The sequence below is a fragment of the Tubulanus polymorphus genome, chromosome 3 (genome assembly GCF_964204645.1).
Source record: "Tubulanus polymorphus chromosome 3, tnTubPoly1.2, whole genome shotgun sequence".
In the NCBI taxonomy this organism is placed as follows: Eukaryota; Metazoa; Nemertea; class Palaeonemertea; order Tubulaniformes; family Tubulanidae; genus Tubulanus; species Tubulanus polymorphus.
This window is the reverse complement of record NC_134027.1, coordinates 1,538,382-1,552,673: the sequence shown is the minus strand read 5'-3', so window position 1 is coordinate 1,552,673 and position 14,292 is coordinate 1,538,382. Positions and strand designations below refer to the sequence as shown.

The 14,292-nt window shown below is 37.0% G+C and overlaps 2 protein-coding genes and 1 long non-coding RNA gene across 3 annotated transcripts; all 3 read left to right on the top strand.

The window, feature by feature from the left end:
• The first annotated feature begins 5,066 nt into the window (after positions 1 to 5,066).
• LOC141902659 (uncharacterized) lies at positions 5,067 to 6,689 on the top strand. The gene is made up of 3 exons (XR_012618909.1): positions 5,067 to 5,192; positions 5,279 to 5,421; positions 5,872 to 6,689. It is a non-coding gene; the product is annotated as an uncharacterized LOC141902659 (long non-coding RNA).
• Positions 6,690 to 7,560: 871 nt separating this feature from the next.
• On the top strand, positions 7,561 to 14,231 carry LOC141901041 (ubiquinone biosynthesis protein COQ9, mitochondrial-like). The gene is made up of 9 exons (XM_074788117.1): positions 7,561 to 7,655; positions 12,116 to 12,194; positions 12,428 to 12,534; positions 12,615 to 12,765; positions 13,087 to 13,171; positions 13,254 to 13,358; positions 13,477 to 13,632; positions 13,940 to 13,993; positions 14,080 to 14,231. The coding sequence occupies exons 1-9, from the start codon at positions 7,610 to 7,612 to the stop codon at positions 14,116 to 14,118; spliced, it is 822 nt and encodes a 273-aa protein (XP_074644218.1). The 5' UTR covers positions 7,561 to 7,609; the 3' UTR covers positions 14,119 to 14,231.
• On the top strand, positions 8,042 to 11,851 carry LOC141901038 (glomulin-like). Its single transcript, XM_074788110.1, has 2 exons — positions 8,042 to 8,851; positions 8,936 to 11,851. Exons 1-2 carry the CDS (start codon positions 8,054 to 8,056, stop codon positions 10,145 to 10,147), a joined length of 2,010 nt encoding a protein of 669 aa, XP_074644211.1. The 5' UTR covers positions 8,042 to 8,053; the 3' UTR covers positions 10,148 to 11,851.
• Positions 14,232 to 14,292: the final 61 nt, after the last annotated feature.

Sequence of the window (14,292 nt, the reverse complement as noted above, 5' to 3'; positions counted from 1 at the left end):
TAATATGTACCCAGCTATTACAATTTTGCATTCTGTCTCTCTCTCTCTCACTGGCCAAGGGGTATTCTTTACGCATGTCTAGTTATTGCTCGAAATATTTTCAATAGATTATGATATTTCAAATAAAAAGTTCACTAATACTTAAAATTTAGTGAAATATACCACAAATAAAAGGTCAAAATATTTCAGTTTGAATTGTAAACAGTATGTTCCATCCATCTGTGGAATGAAGGAGAAAATTCAAAACTTACATTTCTCCGTCTCCTTGTAGCACTTCTTAGCCTTTCTTTTAGTGGCGTTCTGTCCGGGATCTGTAAGAGAATTCAGGGATTTACAATAAAATTCAATTCCTTAAAGATCAAATGTAAAAATAGCTTTTGTTTTTAACGATAGATAATAGTAGATAAATACATAATTAATCGTCATCCCTTAGATAAACATATACACCTTACAACCTTAAATTCCTGATGACGCCTCTATTCCTTTATTAGGAAAATTAAACACATTTGAAATAAAAAGATCATAAACTTACTGGTTTTTTCTATCTTTTATTATATACGCTTTTTTAATTTTTTTGTTATTAAAATATTTTTTCAACGTACTGCCTGTAGTTTTTTTTGCAAGGTTCTTTGCAATTAATTTGATATTACGTTCCATCTGTGGAATGAAGGTGAAAATTATGAATAAAACACAGCTGAACGTCATCCCTTAGATAAACATATACACCTTACAACCTTAAATTCCTGATGGAGCCTTTATTCCTTTATTAGGAAAATTAAAAACATTTAAATAAAAAGATCATAAACTTACTGGTTTTTTCTATCTTTTATTACATACGCTTTTTTAATTTTTTTGTTTTTAAAATATTTTTTCAAGGAACTGCCAGTAGTTTTTTTGGCAATTTTCTTTCCAATTAATTTTACATTAGGATTACGTTCCATCTGTGGAATGAAGGAGAAAATTATGAATAAAACACAGCTAAACGTCATCCCTTAGATAAACATATACACCTTACAACCTTAAATTCCTGATGACGCCTTTATTCCTTTATTAGGAAAATTAAAAACATTTAAATAAAAAGATCATAAACTTACTGGTTTTTTCTATCTTTTATTACATACGCTTTTTTAATTTTTTTGTTTTTAAAATATTTTTTCAAGGAACTGCCAGTAGTTTTTTTGGCAATTTTCTTTCCAATTAATTTTACATTAGGATTACGTTCCATCTGTGGAATGAAGGAGAAAATTATGAATAAAACACAGCTGAACGTCATCCCTTAGATAAACATATACACCTTACAACCTTAAATTCTGATGGAGCCTTTATTCCTTTATGTTCCATCTGTGGAATGAAGGAGAAAATTCAAAACTTACATTTCTCCATCTGGTTGCACTTCTTAGCCTTTGCTTCATTGGTATCTGTAAGAGAATTCAGGGATTTACAATAAAATTCAATTCCTTAAAGATCAAATGTAAAAAAAGCTTTTGTTTTTAACGATAGATAATAGTAGATAAATACATAATTAATCGTCATCCCTTAGATAAACATATACACCTTACAACCTTAAATTCCTGATGGAGCCTTTATTCCTTTATTAGGAAAATTAAAAACATTTAAATAAAAAGATCATAAACTTACTGGTTTTTTCTATCTTTTATTACATACGCTTTTTTAATTTTTTTGTTATTAAAATATTTTTTCAACGTACTGCCTGTAGTTTTTTTGGCAATTTTCTTTGCAATTAATTTGACATTAGGATTACGTTCCATCTGTGGAATGAAGGTGAAAATTATGAATAAAACACAGCTGAACGTCATCCCTTAGATAAACATATACACCTTACAACCTTAAATTCCTGATGGAGCCTTTATTCCTTTATTAGGAAAATTAAACACATTTTAAATAAAAAGATCATAAACTTACTGGTTTTTTCTATCTTTTATTATATACGCTTTTTAAATTTTTTTGTTATTAAAATATTTTTTCAACGTACTGCCTGTAGTTTTTTTGGCAATTTTCTTTGCAATTAATTTGACATTAGGATTACGTTCCATCTGTGGAATGAAGGAGAAAATTATGAATAAAACACAGCTGAACGTCATCCCTTAGATAAACATATACACCTTACAACCTTAAATTCCTGATGGAGCCTTTATTCCTTTATTAGGAAAATTAAACACATTTTAAATAAAAAGATCATAAACTTACTGGTTTTTTCTATCTTTTATTATATACGCTTTTTTAATTTTTTTGTTATTAAAATATTTTTTCAACGTACTGCCTGTAGTTTTTTTTGCAAGTTTCTTTGCAATTAATTTGACATTACGTTCCATCTGTGGAATGAAGGTGAAAATTATGAATAAAACACAGCTGAACGTCATCCCTTAGATAAACATATACACCTTACAACCTTAAATTCCTGATGGAGCCTTTATTCCTTTATTAGGAAAATTAAACACATTTTAAATAAAAAGATCATGAACTTACTGGTTTTTTCTATCTTTTATTATATACGCTTTTTAAATTTTTTTGTTATTAAAATATTTTTTCAACGTACTGCCTGTAGTTTTTTTGGCAATTTTCTTTGCAATTAATTTGACATTAGGATTACGTTCCATCTGTGGAATGAAGGAGAAAATTATGAATAAAACACAGCTGAACGTCATCCCTTAGATAAACATATACACCTTACAACCTTAAATTCCTGATGACGCCTCTATTCCTTCATTATGAACATTAAACACATTTGAAATAAAAACATCATAAACTTACTGGTTTTTTTTATCTTTTACCACATAAGCTTTTTTATTTCATGGTTATTGAAATATTTTTTTAAACTTTTCCCTGTTGTTTTTTTGCATATAACTTCATCTGTGGAATGAAGGAGAAAATTATGAATAAAACACAGCTGAACGTCGTCCCGTTCCTAGCAAAAATTAGCACCCACACCATCTATAAGATGTGGGTTTTCATTTAAAATCTTTTCAGCTTCATTTGTTGGGGCTACTACGAATCCGTAGCATTTTGACCTACATTGATAATAGTATGTATATATATATTTAGAACTCAGGATGAGTTACTGCAGTTTAGGAGTTGTGAATGTCTCTTAGTAATGCTGAAGCACCCCTTTAATTACCTGACAAAATACCGCTATATTGTTTTTTTGTATCTTACTCGGGGCCCCCAATATTTCAAGGTATATATTCTTTATAGAACATACCTTGGATTGCATTACCAGAGATTGAATAACACAGCATGATAGCTTACCTCTTTCGTGATTTCAAAAATCACACCCACACCATCTATATGGTGTGGGTTGTTCTTCATTATTTGTTCTCCTACATCTTGTGGCACATCGATAAATCCGTAGCATTTTGATCTACAATAACAATATTTAGAACTCAGGATGAGTTACTGCAGTTTAGGAGTTGTGAATGTCTCTTAGTAATGCTGAAGCACCCCTTTAATTACCTGACAAAATACCGCTATATTGTTTATCTATATCTTACTCGGGGCCCTAACATATATAATAAATGGAAATATTCTTTATGGAGCATACCTTGCATTGCATTACCAGAGTTTGAATAACACAGCATGATGGCTTACCTCTTTCGCGATTTCGAAAAATCACACCCACACCATCTATATGGTGTGGGTTCTGCTGGATTATTTGTTCTGCTATATCCGCAGCAGCTACAATGAATCCAAAGCATTTTGATCTACAATAACAATATTTAGAACTCAGGATGAGTTACTGCAGTTTAGGAGTTGTGAATGTCTCTTAGTAATGCTGAAGCACCCCTTTAATTACCTGACAAAATACCGCTATATTGTTTATCTATATCTTACTCGGGGCCCTAACATATATAATAAATGGAAATATTCTTTATGGAGCATACCTTGCATTGCATTACCAGAGTTTGAATAACACAGCATGATGGCTTACCTCTTTCGCGATTTCGAAAAATCACACCCACACCATCTATATGGTGTGGGTTCTGCTGGATTATTTGTTCTGCTATATCCGCAGCAGCTACAATGAATCCAAAGCATTTTGATCTACAATAACAATATTTAGAACTCAGGATGAGTTACTGCAGTTTAGGAGTTGTGAATGTCTCTTAGTAATGCTGAAGCACCCCTTTAATTACCTGACAAAATACCGCTATATTGTTTTTTTTATATCTATGGAACATACCTTGGATTGCATTACCAGAGATTGAATAACACAGTATGATAGCTTACCTCTTTCGCCATTTCAAAATCCACAACAACACCATCTATATGGTGTGGGTTTTCCTTGATTATCATTTCTGCTGTATCAACAGCAGCTACAATGAATCCAAAGCATTTTGATCTACAATAACAATATTTAGAACTCAGGATGAGTTACTGCAGTTTAGGAGTTGTGAATGTCTCTTAGTAATGCTGTAGCACCCCCCCTTTAATTGCCTGTTGTATTAGATATTCGATATAACAAGGTTTCTACGGAATATACGCATACCTCGGTTATAATGTATAAATTATCTGGTGATAGAAAATGAACAGAAGAATCTTCTCCAGTGAATAATATGCTTTTATTATTTCTATGTGTTCTCGCTCCCCGGCTGTTCTCTTTCCAGTCTTTTGATGTCTCCCGGTGTCCTTTTATATTGTTTTACTCTTTAGTAACGTTTGCAGACCCTTGACCAGACATGGCTTGGAATTCACTGATTGTGACGTGTTTATGCGTCACCACATTCCTCCAACCCATTTATGTAGTGTTGACGTACCTACACACGTCACAATAACCTAAAAATCCCTTTTGCTCTCATCGGAGCTCGTGGCCGTGCTCTATTTAGGTTTTCATCCTATTTATCATCACATGAAGGACATGAGGCCGCAAAAAAGAGATGTTTCTCTTTGAATGATTTTGCATCCCTCAACCTTTCAGAACTGCCAACCGTCCTGCATCTTGAGGGAGTCACGGAATTTTATTGTTTGTGTGAAATATCCATTTTTATACATAATTAATATGTACCCATCTATTACAATTTTGCATTCTCTCTCTCTCTCTCTCTCTCAATTTTCACTTTGCATTAATTAGATTTAATAAGAATTTAACCCACAGAACAGACCAACTTGAATTAAACTCATCAGCCAAGAACTTAGAAGATACTAGTCATCGATAGTAGATCCAATAATCTTGAAAGGTATGCTGATTTACATGGAAATTATTATGATTAATGCTAAATGATCTATTTTGTGATTACAGGATATCTTCTTTTATTCATTTCAGCTAAATCTCATAAGAAAGACCCCAGAGATCAACTAGTCATCCAAAATCGACCGATTAGAACTACACACAGAACCGTCTAACTTGAAAACCAACAAACCGAGCTAGTTGATTTACATGGAAATTATTATGATTAATGCTTTAAGGTATTAATTCGTTTATTTTAAACTTTTTTAGGATCAAGTTTTGGCTTTAAAGCTTACACAAATATAACTGTAGTATAGTATTAGAATATAGCTGGGACAAATACTTATCAAGCGATTGTTTAGATATCTACAATTAAAATGAATTCAATATCTGTGAAGTCTGAAGTTGTTCTTTTCAGGTGCCATATAATTGTTCAGTTGACAATAAAAATGTACTAGTCCACATTGCTGATCTTATATCTGGCATCTTATTGCCATCACTACTCTTAAATAGGGTTGAATAAGTCTGTATGCTAAGTAAATTATAACATTTATTCGGGATTTTCATAGTGAATGAAGTTGTTTTAAAAAAAATTCTATCATTAATTAAAGGATTATCTTTCCAAATGTGGTGAAAAGATGGTGACTTAATTAATGCTTGAAAGAATCGTCTTTTTCTACTCATTTCAGCTAAACTTTATCGAGGAGCCAGTAGCGATTTATGACCCAACCATGGATTTCTTCTACAAATGATGGATTCCTACATCGATTAGGGAGACAATAGCGGATTTTATAAACAATGATTCTGGAGCAGCAGTGATAATAGTGGATTCTATAAACAGTTATTCAGGAGCAGCAGTGATAATAGTGGATTCTATAAACAGTTATTCAGGAGCAGCAGTGATAATAGTGGATTCTATAAACAGTTATTCAGGAGCAGCAGTGATAATAGTGTATTCTATAAACAATGATTCTGGAGCAGCGGTGACTTTAACGCTTTTTTTAAAGAGGCCCTGATTTTTTTTAAATATTTCTTAATACATGTATTTATGAATTTTTCATATAATATGTGGAAATTAAATTAATAAGGTATTTAGTAAGTGAGTCTAATAATTCATTCCTTAGATCAATCTCCTCCAAGTATGCCAACACGAGATCTTTTCTGTTGTTGTTTTTAGCATTCTATCAGCCCTATCAGTTCACAATAAACAAAACAAACAAATAACGATAAACCAAACTGAATTAAACACGCTAAACTGATATGATAGAATGCTTTAAATAACTGATGAAAGATCGAGCCTTCATTGAAATAGCGCCAACCGATTTACTTACTGTAAGTGAATATTTATTGAATGATGAAGGCTAAATAAGTGACCATTCATAAAGTAGATATACGCAAAAGGTTGAACATTTTTTTAAGGTTCTACCTTTATGTATGGTCTTCTACTATGGACTGACACCTTGACGTGGTGAAGTATAGCTTGTGTGCCTCCATGACCCGAGAGCTATGGGAGCGTTCATAAATTACGTACCTTCATTTGGGGGGGGGGCGGGGGATTACTGAATTTTGGTACTAAGTGGTACAAGGGGGGAGGGGGGTCAGCGAAAAAGGTACTTACTTATGTGGTCATGGGTGCGAAGGTACGTACCTAAAGAGGGGGTCAATGAATTTGGTACAAAGGTGGTACAAGGGGGGAGGGGGGTCAGAAAAACGGGAGATTTTGAGGTACGTAATTTGTGAACGCTCCCTATGCTGGTGGGAGGTATCTCCTGGCAGGTTCAACCATACCAGACTGGTCTAGGGGTAGAAACCAGATGAAGATCAGTCGTTTTCAAATTTATTTGATTGTTCAAACAGTAACTTTTTAGTTGGCACTGCCACAATTGTGATATTCGTTTTTTCGCGATATGTATTTCAGTAAAGTTGTAAATTACCCATCACTAAACTATGGCTAGTAAAGTGATGGTCTTGTCTAACTGTCATTTAGGGATATTGTTGTCTTAAGAATAAAATGGCATTCATGTTCATTAATTCCTTCGTTCGTTTTGTTAAGTTTAATCTCATTAATTTCGCTGTGGTGCTTTTAATGCCAGAGCCCAGTTCTCGCGACGGATTGGATTCAATTAAGTGACTCGGTCTTCATCGATATGTACTACAGTTGAGGAAAATATCAATAGAGTTTTCTGTGAAGGAACAGAAAACCCTTGTCAAAACGAGTGAAGCGAAATGTTCGTTTATTTCTATAATTCTAGACAATGATAATTTTTGTGCACAAACAGCTGGCCGACCGGCCCGCAATAAATATGGCAAAACCATACTTATTACCGTATTGTGCTGCCACCAGCGGGGAGAATCAATATTTTGTACGCATCGGTTTGTCGATAGATGGCGCATTGGGGCACTTGATTTTGCGAGACCAATTTGGAAATGTTGCGCTGTATCTGCCGTTCAAGTCTAGAATTGCCGAGTTTCGGTGAGTATTGGATTTTTTATAGTAGGTCAAGTATTCGATCTTCGATTTATACCGTTATTTTGAATCACATCAAGTTTTTCATCTGGTTGAAAATTCAGAGAGAACCAAAAAATTGAAGAAACTTCTCAATCAAGTTCAATTCAATCTGCTTGCATTATTGTGATATACTTTTAATGGAAATTTTAGAGGTATCGAGTTCAATACCGGTTAAAATCAGTCCTTCACTAATCCATTTAAAAACATTGTACCATTACATTGTTTTCTTAAGAAGATTTTTTTCGCAAGGTTTTTGTTTTAGAAAAGGAGGGGGTGTCTTGTTTTTTAGCGTTGCGCTGAACTGAAGAGTTTGTTATTGATGTTTTTATCGTTTACAGACTGTAAATTATTCCAAACTCGAAATGGCTGAATCTAGTTGTAATATTGATCTAGTTGTCGCCACTGAGAAGGGCGACTCTGAGTGTATCGATACAATGCGGGAAGCTTCCTCCGAGCGCGCCAATCAGAAACAGGAATGCACCGAGCGTGCCTTTGTTGCGACACGGGAAGCGTCCGAGTGTGCTAATCTGCCACGGGAAGCTTCCTCGGAGTGCGGTGATCAGAAACAGGAATGCTCCGAGCATAGCTCCGATCCGACCCGCGAGGAACGTCAAAATATTTTCATCGCCGACCTCCAGCAGATGATCTCTAAACGAGAAATCTGTCGTTTGAACGCCACATTTTACGCCGATGAAAATAAAACGCACCTGGAATCGATCGGATGGGATTTAGTTCCGGTGTTGTGTTCGTGTTTAACCGAACGCAACAATCGAAAACGACCGAAGCTCGTTGATTTCTGCGAACAAGCGCTCGTCCACCTGGCGAGGACGGGAAACGCTAAAGAGTTACTACTCGGGCTGCTCGAACAAGCCGACAGTTTTAAAGATGACGTTAAATTTAAAACACTGCTGCACGCGATTCAAACGGTTTTGTTACGTCTGCCGACGAAGCGTCAATATTCGCTGGAGATGACCCTCGAGACTCTGTACGCTCACATTCTCTGCCTCGAACTACCGTCGAAAGACGTATCGGCGAATTTAGAAACCAACGAGAAAAAGATCCTCGATAGCGATCCAAAAATCCTACGAATCGGCGACGTGATATCGGCTCTGTTGACGTTTTTGAAACCGTTCGTAAACGAAGCTAAACCGGGAATCCCCGTCGCGAGCGGTAACAGTAAACAGGGAATCCCCGTCACGGGTGGTAACAATAAACAGGGAATCCCTGACTCGGGCGGTAACGAGAAACCGGGGATCCCCGATCAGAGGAAACTGGTCGTTCGGTACCTGTTGAAATTACTCAATCACCCCCTCGTATTTCTAGATTTGACCGTGGACGAGAACGGAACGAAATCACTCGTGCGCGTCATGTCTGAATTATTGATTAAATACGTCACGTCGATGTGCGCTGATTTACATCGCGCTATCACGTGGATGTCTGAACTCGTGACTGCGGCAGACGACGCCGGTGGATATCGTAACGAAGAGAACGACCTTGAACTAGGTGTCGCGTGTTTCGTTTATTTGATCCACGGTGAACGAATGCACGCGTCGTTGAATTATCCGAGCGTTCTGCGAGCGGAGTTCGTCTTCCTCGATAGTTTACCGTATGCGGTGGCGCTGTTGCAGCGTTCGGAGCCGTTCGTCGTCGCGAAGGGGGTTCGTATCGTGGATCAGTTGATCGCGGAGATCGCGCCCGGTTCTGTATCGTATGACTGGCTCGATAACGACGATTTCACTCAGTGCGTGCGTCTGCTCGCGCAGTGCGTTATTCGCTGCTCAGCGAGAGACGTTCGACAGACGGCTTTACGATTATTCCCGAAACAACTGTCGAAATTTGACTCGCGCGGTAAAAACTCGTTCATCTATTACCTATTAAACATCAGTCACCACGCCGGGTTCACCGGGTTCGTTATTCAACTGTTAAAACAAGAAATCGATTCTAGTTTACGACGTGACGACAGCGACGACAGTTTCTCCGCTGACAAGTTACCGCGGTTCTACTCAAATATCTTCACGCTCGCGGACGGAGCGACGACCGATCTGTTGGAGCACTCCGACGCGATCATGGCCGCGTTGAATCTGCTACGATACCTCGTGCTGCGCGACGACCCAAACGTTAACGCCACCGCCATCTGGAATTACGTCGCGAATTTAACGTCGAGTTACATGGAACCGTTGTTGACGGGGATTGAAATGTCCCGCGCTCATTACGAGCTCGAACTGCGCGGTTTAAAAGGGGAAGCGTCGTCGCTCCTGACCGACTCGAGCGGAAATAAAGATTCCGATTTAACGAGCGTTACGGTCGGAGGTTTACCCTTACCCCGATTACCGAAAGACCAACAAATGAATATCGTCACGACGGCGCTGCATACGTTTGATATGATGCAAAGCGTCGTAGTTCGAGTTCAGGAAATCATTGATTCACACAAACAACAAACATCAAACAATTCATAGTTTTACAATCTAAAAACTCAAATGTTTTTGATCTGAAAATAGGGATTAACCCTGTAACTTAATTGGTTGGAAGATTTAGTCTGATTTGTTTTGATTTGGTGTCCCTTTAGAATCCACCAGGCACACCTACTTGGAGCGAAACAGGGAATTCGATTTTGAAATTGAAGTACAGATAAAGTTGTACGATTGGTTGTTGAATTTATAGAGTTCAGCCTTCATCCTTCTGCTACAGGGATTCAAATCTGATTCCGAGGTAGGGAGGATGAAGAGTCAGTTGCTGAGCATAGAACTGGCGCTTCTTTGGGTTGAGTTCAGCAGTCATGAGGTTATAGATCTAAAACCAGTCTCAGTTCATTTGGTTTTAGCTATTTTAGTATAGACCATTATGCATTATAGCCTCTTCAGACCTCACCACACAATTTTATGCATTATAAAAACGTGCTATGATTTTAAAGTCTAATTTTGTTGTCAAATGTTGAAGTCACTCATGGGAACTTTTTCCTATTATTTTCTAGTTTTACTACTTTTTTTTGGTCACATCTATACAGATAAAAACTGTAGCATTTTAAGTGATATTTTTTTTCGGGTGCTGGGAATTTTGAATCCTCCTGATTCTGCTCTCTACGTTTGACTGTGGCAATCGAGGAAATTCCACGGATAATGAATGAAAATCAAACTATAAACCTAAACATCAATCGTGAGTTTATCAAGATTTATGTGATTTGTCTAATCTTTTGTGTGGGCGGCTTAAAATCTGGATGAAAGTTAGTTGAAAATGAATTATAGATATGCACGCTGTCTAGTGGGTTAACTGATGCAGCGTGTAGGGCCTCATTTAGTTTAGTTTGTCGTTATTCGACATCAAGTCTCACGACGCCATCAGGTTTGAAACCCTGTGAGGCGTGAGGAGGCTTAGTTGATTAACACTTTATTCTTTGCATTTATTCCTATTTTCAACTCAAGTATTAAAACGTGTTGTTAATTAATAAGAAACGCAGATCTCTTAACGAACTAACTACCCGTATAATTACTGCTCTTCTTGTTCGATGTATGCAGATAAATCAAGATTGAATGTTAGATTTTTAGAAGCGATCTTGTGTGGGCCAAGTTACTATATATCAAAGGGTTTGAGGCCGAACGCTTAAGCTCTTTTCTGAACTTATCTTCTCGAATGAAACAAGTAAAGTTTCCTGTAATGAATGTTATATTTCTCAATACTATGCAATATACAGTAGACTTTGCGCTGATTTTAATATTACATTGTATGATTCAGCAACCGGCTCCACGGTAAGCACAGTCCGGGGTATGTGATAACCCGAGGCAACCGGCTCCATGGTAAGCACAGTCCGGGGTATGTGATAACCCGAGGCAAGCAGCTTCGCGGTGAGCACAGTCTACTGTAGCAGCATTGATTAATAATAAATACCTGTTTATGATGTTATTATGGATAGTTTTACACTTTTTTGAAGAAATTGAACTCTCAATGATTGTAATAATAGTCTCTTCATTATCATTGTTACCATTAGAATTAACATATTCACATATTCGATCATGTGATACACGGACTGTATGTTTAAACTCCGCCCCAGGAATTGAGGTGACAGTTCACTACTGCAGAGCTGCTCTTTGAGCTTGTATTGAGTAAAACGACTCTATTGTATTGTTAAAATCTGGTTTCTTGTATCGGTTAAATAAATCTACTTCACTCCAAACATCATGTTTATTAGTAGTTTATATTGAAATAAGTAAAAACCCTTGATGTCAATTTGCAGAGCTGAGAGGGTCAGGTTAAGGAGGTCGTCACGGTTATTGGGATATCTTTAACCCCAACCTTTCAGAAGACTGAGTTCTTCATCGATCACCGGTTCTGCTTCTATGTCAAAATTTCTCGGAAATTGAAATTCTTGCTGACTCGGTGGACTTAACGCATAATTTTCCGATCAATGCTGATTAAATTTTTTACTTCAGGATTGGCGAGGATTCTAGTTTTGAGGAATTGTAGCAGTACAGCAGGAGGTACCTCTTCATCAGACAGTGAATCTGACAGGTAAACCACAAGTCACGGACAAGAATCGTGTAAGGTGTAGTCCGAGGAGGGATGGGTCATTATCAAGATGAGTTGGTTTGGAAATTGTTATAAATTGTGCTAGACATGGTTATCCAAAGCATGTGACTTGGGGGAAGCAGTCTACTGTACTGTGACTTCATTAAGATTGATATCACCTGCTCCAGTCATTCTCAATGAATGAATGATTGGAAGAAATTATCTTTTGTTTCTAGTTCGTCGGATGAAGGTTATACCGAAGAAGAACTGAAGGGAAAGATCCTGGAAGCTGCTGTGAATCATGTGCATGAACATGGATGGACTTCAAACGCTATCGGAGCAGGTAAAGTAAAATTATTCATTTCAATCAGTTGATTTTGCTTGAGTTCCGCATTTATCTCACGATATACGGGTTTTTTTCAGGTGCGGTTGATTTAGGTTTACCGGCTGTAACGCAAGGTCTGTTTCCTCGAGGTGGAATCGAGTTGGTTCATTATTTCTATACTGATTGTAACAAACGTTTAGCAGACGTTCTCAGCGTAGAAACACAACAGATCAAAGCTGGCAAAACTGAGTAAGAATTTTACACTTTCAATTGCTAGGAAACTGGCGTTTAATTTGGCTCTGGATCCAGTTCCAGTTGTGTGGGGTTTTTTGACTCCTGGACCAAGTTCCACAGTTGTGTGGGTTTAATTTGATTCTGGATCCAGTTCCACAGTTGTTTGGGTTTAATGCGACTCTGGATCCAGTTCCACAGGTGTGTGAGTTTAATGGGAATCTGGACCCAGTTCCACAGTTGCATGGCTAGTTCCACAGTTGAGAGGGTTAAACTTGACTCTGGACTCCGTTCCACAGTTGGGTGACTAAATAGAAGTTGATTGATGTTGTTTTCCAGTAAGAGACCAGTTCCAGTATTTATCAAAGATGCTTTGGAAACTCGACTACAAATGATTATACCATACATCAACACGTGGCCTCAGGTAGAATAAAGGCAATAAATTCTAAACTCTTTCATGATTGAAAATAACTTCAGGTTTTATAATTAATGTTGAACTATTTCAGGCTATGGGATTACAAGCGTTACCACAGAATTCACCGACTGCCCTCAGGAATCTGACCCGGTTAGTCGATGATATTTGGTATTATGCGGGTGATAATTCACATGATGTAAGTGAAACCCTTTGAAATGCGTCATCGGATGTGGATTCTGTAGGCTCGGCTCGAGTCACGTATTTTGACTTAATGAAGTTTATGAAACGATCAGGATATAACTTTATATTTTCAGATGAACTGGTACACGAAGAGAGCTATGTTGGCATACGTGTATAAAACTAGTGAAATATACATGACTCAAGATACGTCTGAGGGTCATAAAGATACGTGGATGTTTTTAGATCGTAGACTGAATGAAGTGCAGAAAGCTGGCAAGTGTATTCAACAGGTAAAAACACAGTTGATTCAATCAAGTTCAATCTGGAGATATGGAAAAGCAAGGAATTTAATGTACAGTTGACTCTAATCAATTGATAAACAATGATTTTTGTATGAGTGAGGTGATAATTAGAGTTAGAATTTATTCGATTCATAATCTGGTGTTTGTGTGAAGAGATTATGTCAGGTGTCTACTGTATATTCCCTGTGTAATTCCTGTTTCGAAAATACATGAAAGATTTAATTGAGGTTTTGAAATCTCTGTCATAGCTTCAGGCACAACAAATTCAGGGTGTTTTTATATGTGAATGTTTCAGATGAGAGGTGGTTGTAGTTCACTATCAGATGTATTATCGAGTGCTGGAACTGTGGTAAGTTGAAGTTTGACATTCTGAAAGATGCAGAACTGTTCAGTGTAAAACAATGAAGTGGTAAATCTTACGTTTTGTTTCTGCAGCTTCAGAATATGTTGCGAATGAATTCCTGGCAGAGATGAAGATGCTGTCTGCTGCTGGCAACGGGATAGAATCCGAGTTATAGAAATCCTTTATGTATCAATATCATAGTTGTAATTTTGTGTGATGTAAGAAATTAAGTGTTAATATGAAATCAAGAGTCCTTGACCTTGTTGGAGTCTTTTTAAAGCTTTCCTCAGAGCATTGTTTGCAAG

Coding starts and splice junctions, on each gene's coding strand:
- LOC141901041 (XM_074788117.1), top strand. CDS start 7,610: ATGTTGCGCTGTATCTGCCGTTCAAGTCTAGAATTGCCGAGTTTCG. Junction 7,656..12,115: donor TCTAGAATTGCCGAGTTTCG/GTGAGTATTGGA, acceptor TTTTTACTTCAG/GATTGGCGAGGATTCTAGTT. Junction 12,535..12,614: donor TTCAAACGCTATCGGAGCAG/GTAAAGTAAAAT, acceptor GGTTTTTTTCAG/GTGCGGTTGATTTAGGTTTA.
- LOC141901038 (XM_074788110.1), top strand. CDS start 8,054: ATGGCTGAATCTAGTTGTAATATTGATCTAGTTGTCGCCACTGAGAAG. Junction 8,852..8,935: donor AAGCTAAACCGGGAATCCCC/GTCGCGAGCGGT, acceptor GGCGGTAACGAG/AAACCGGGGATCCCCGATCA.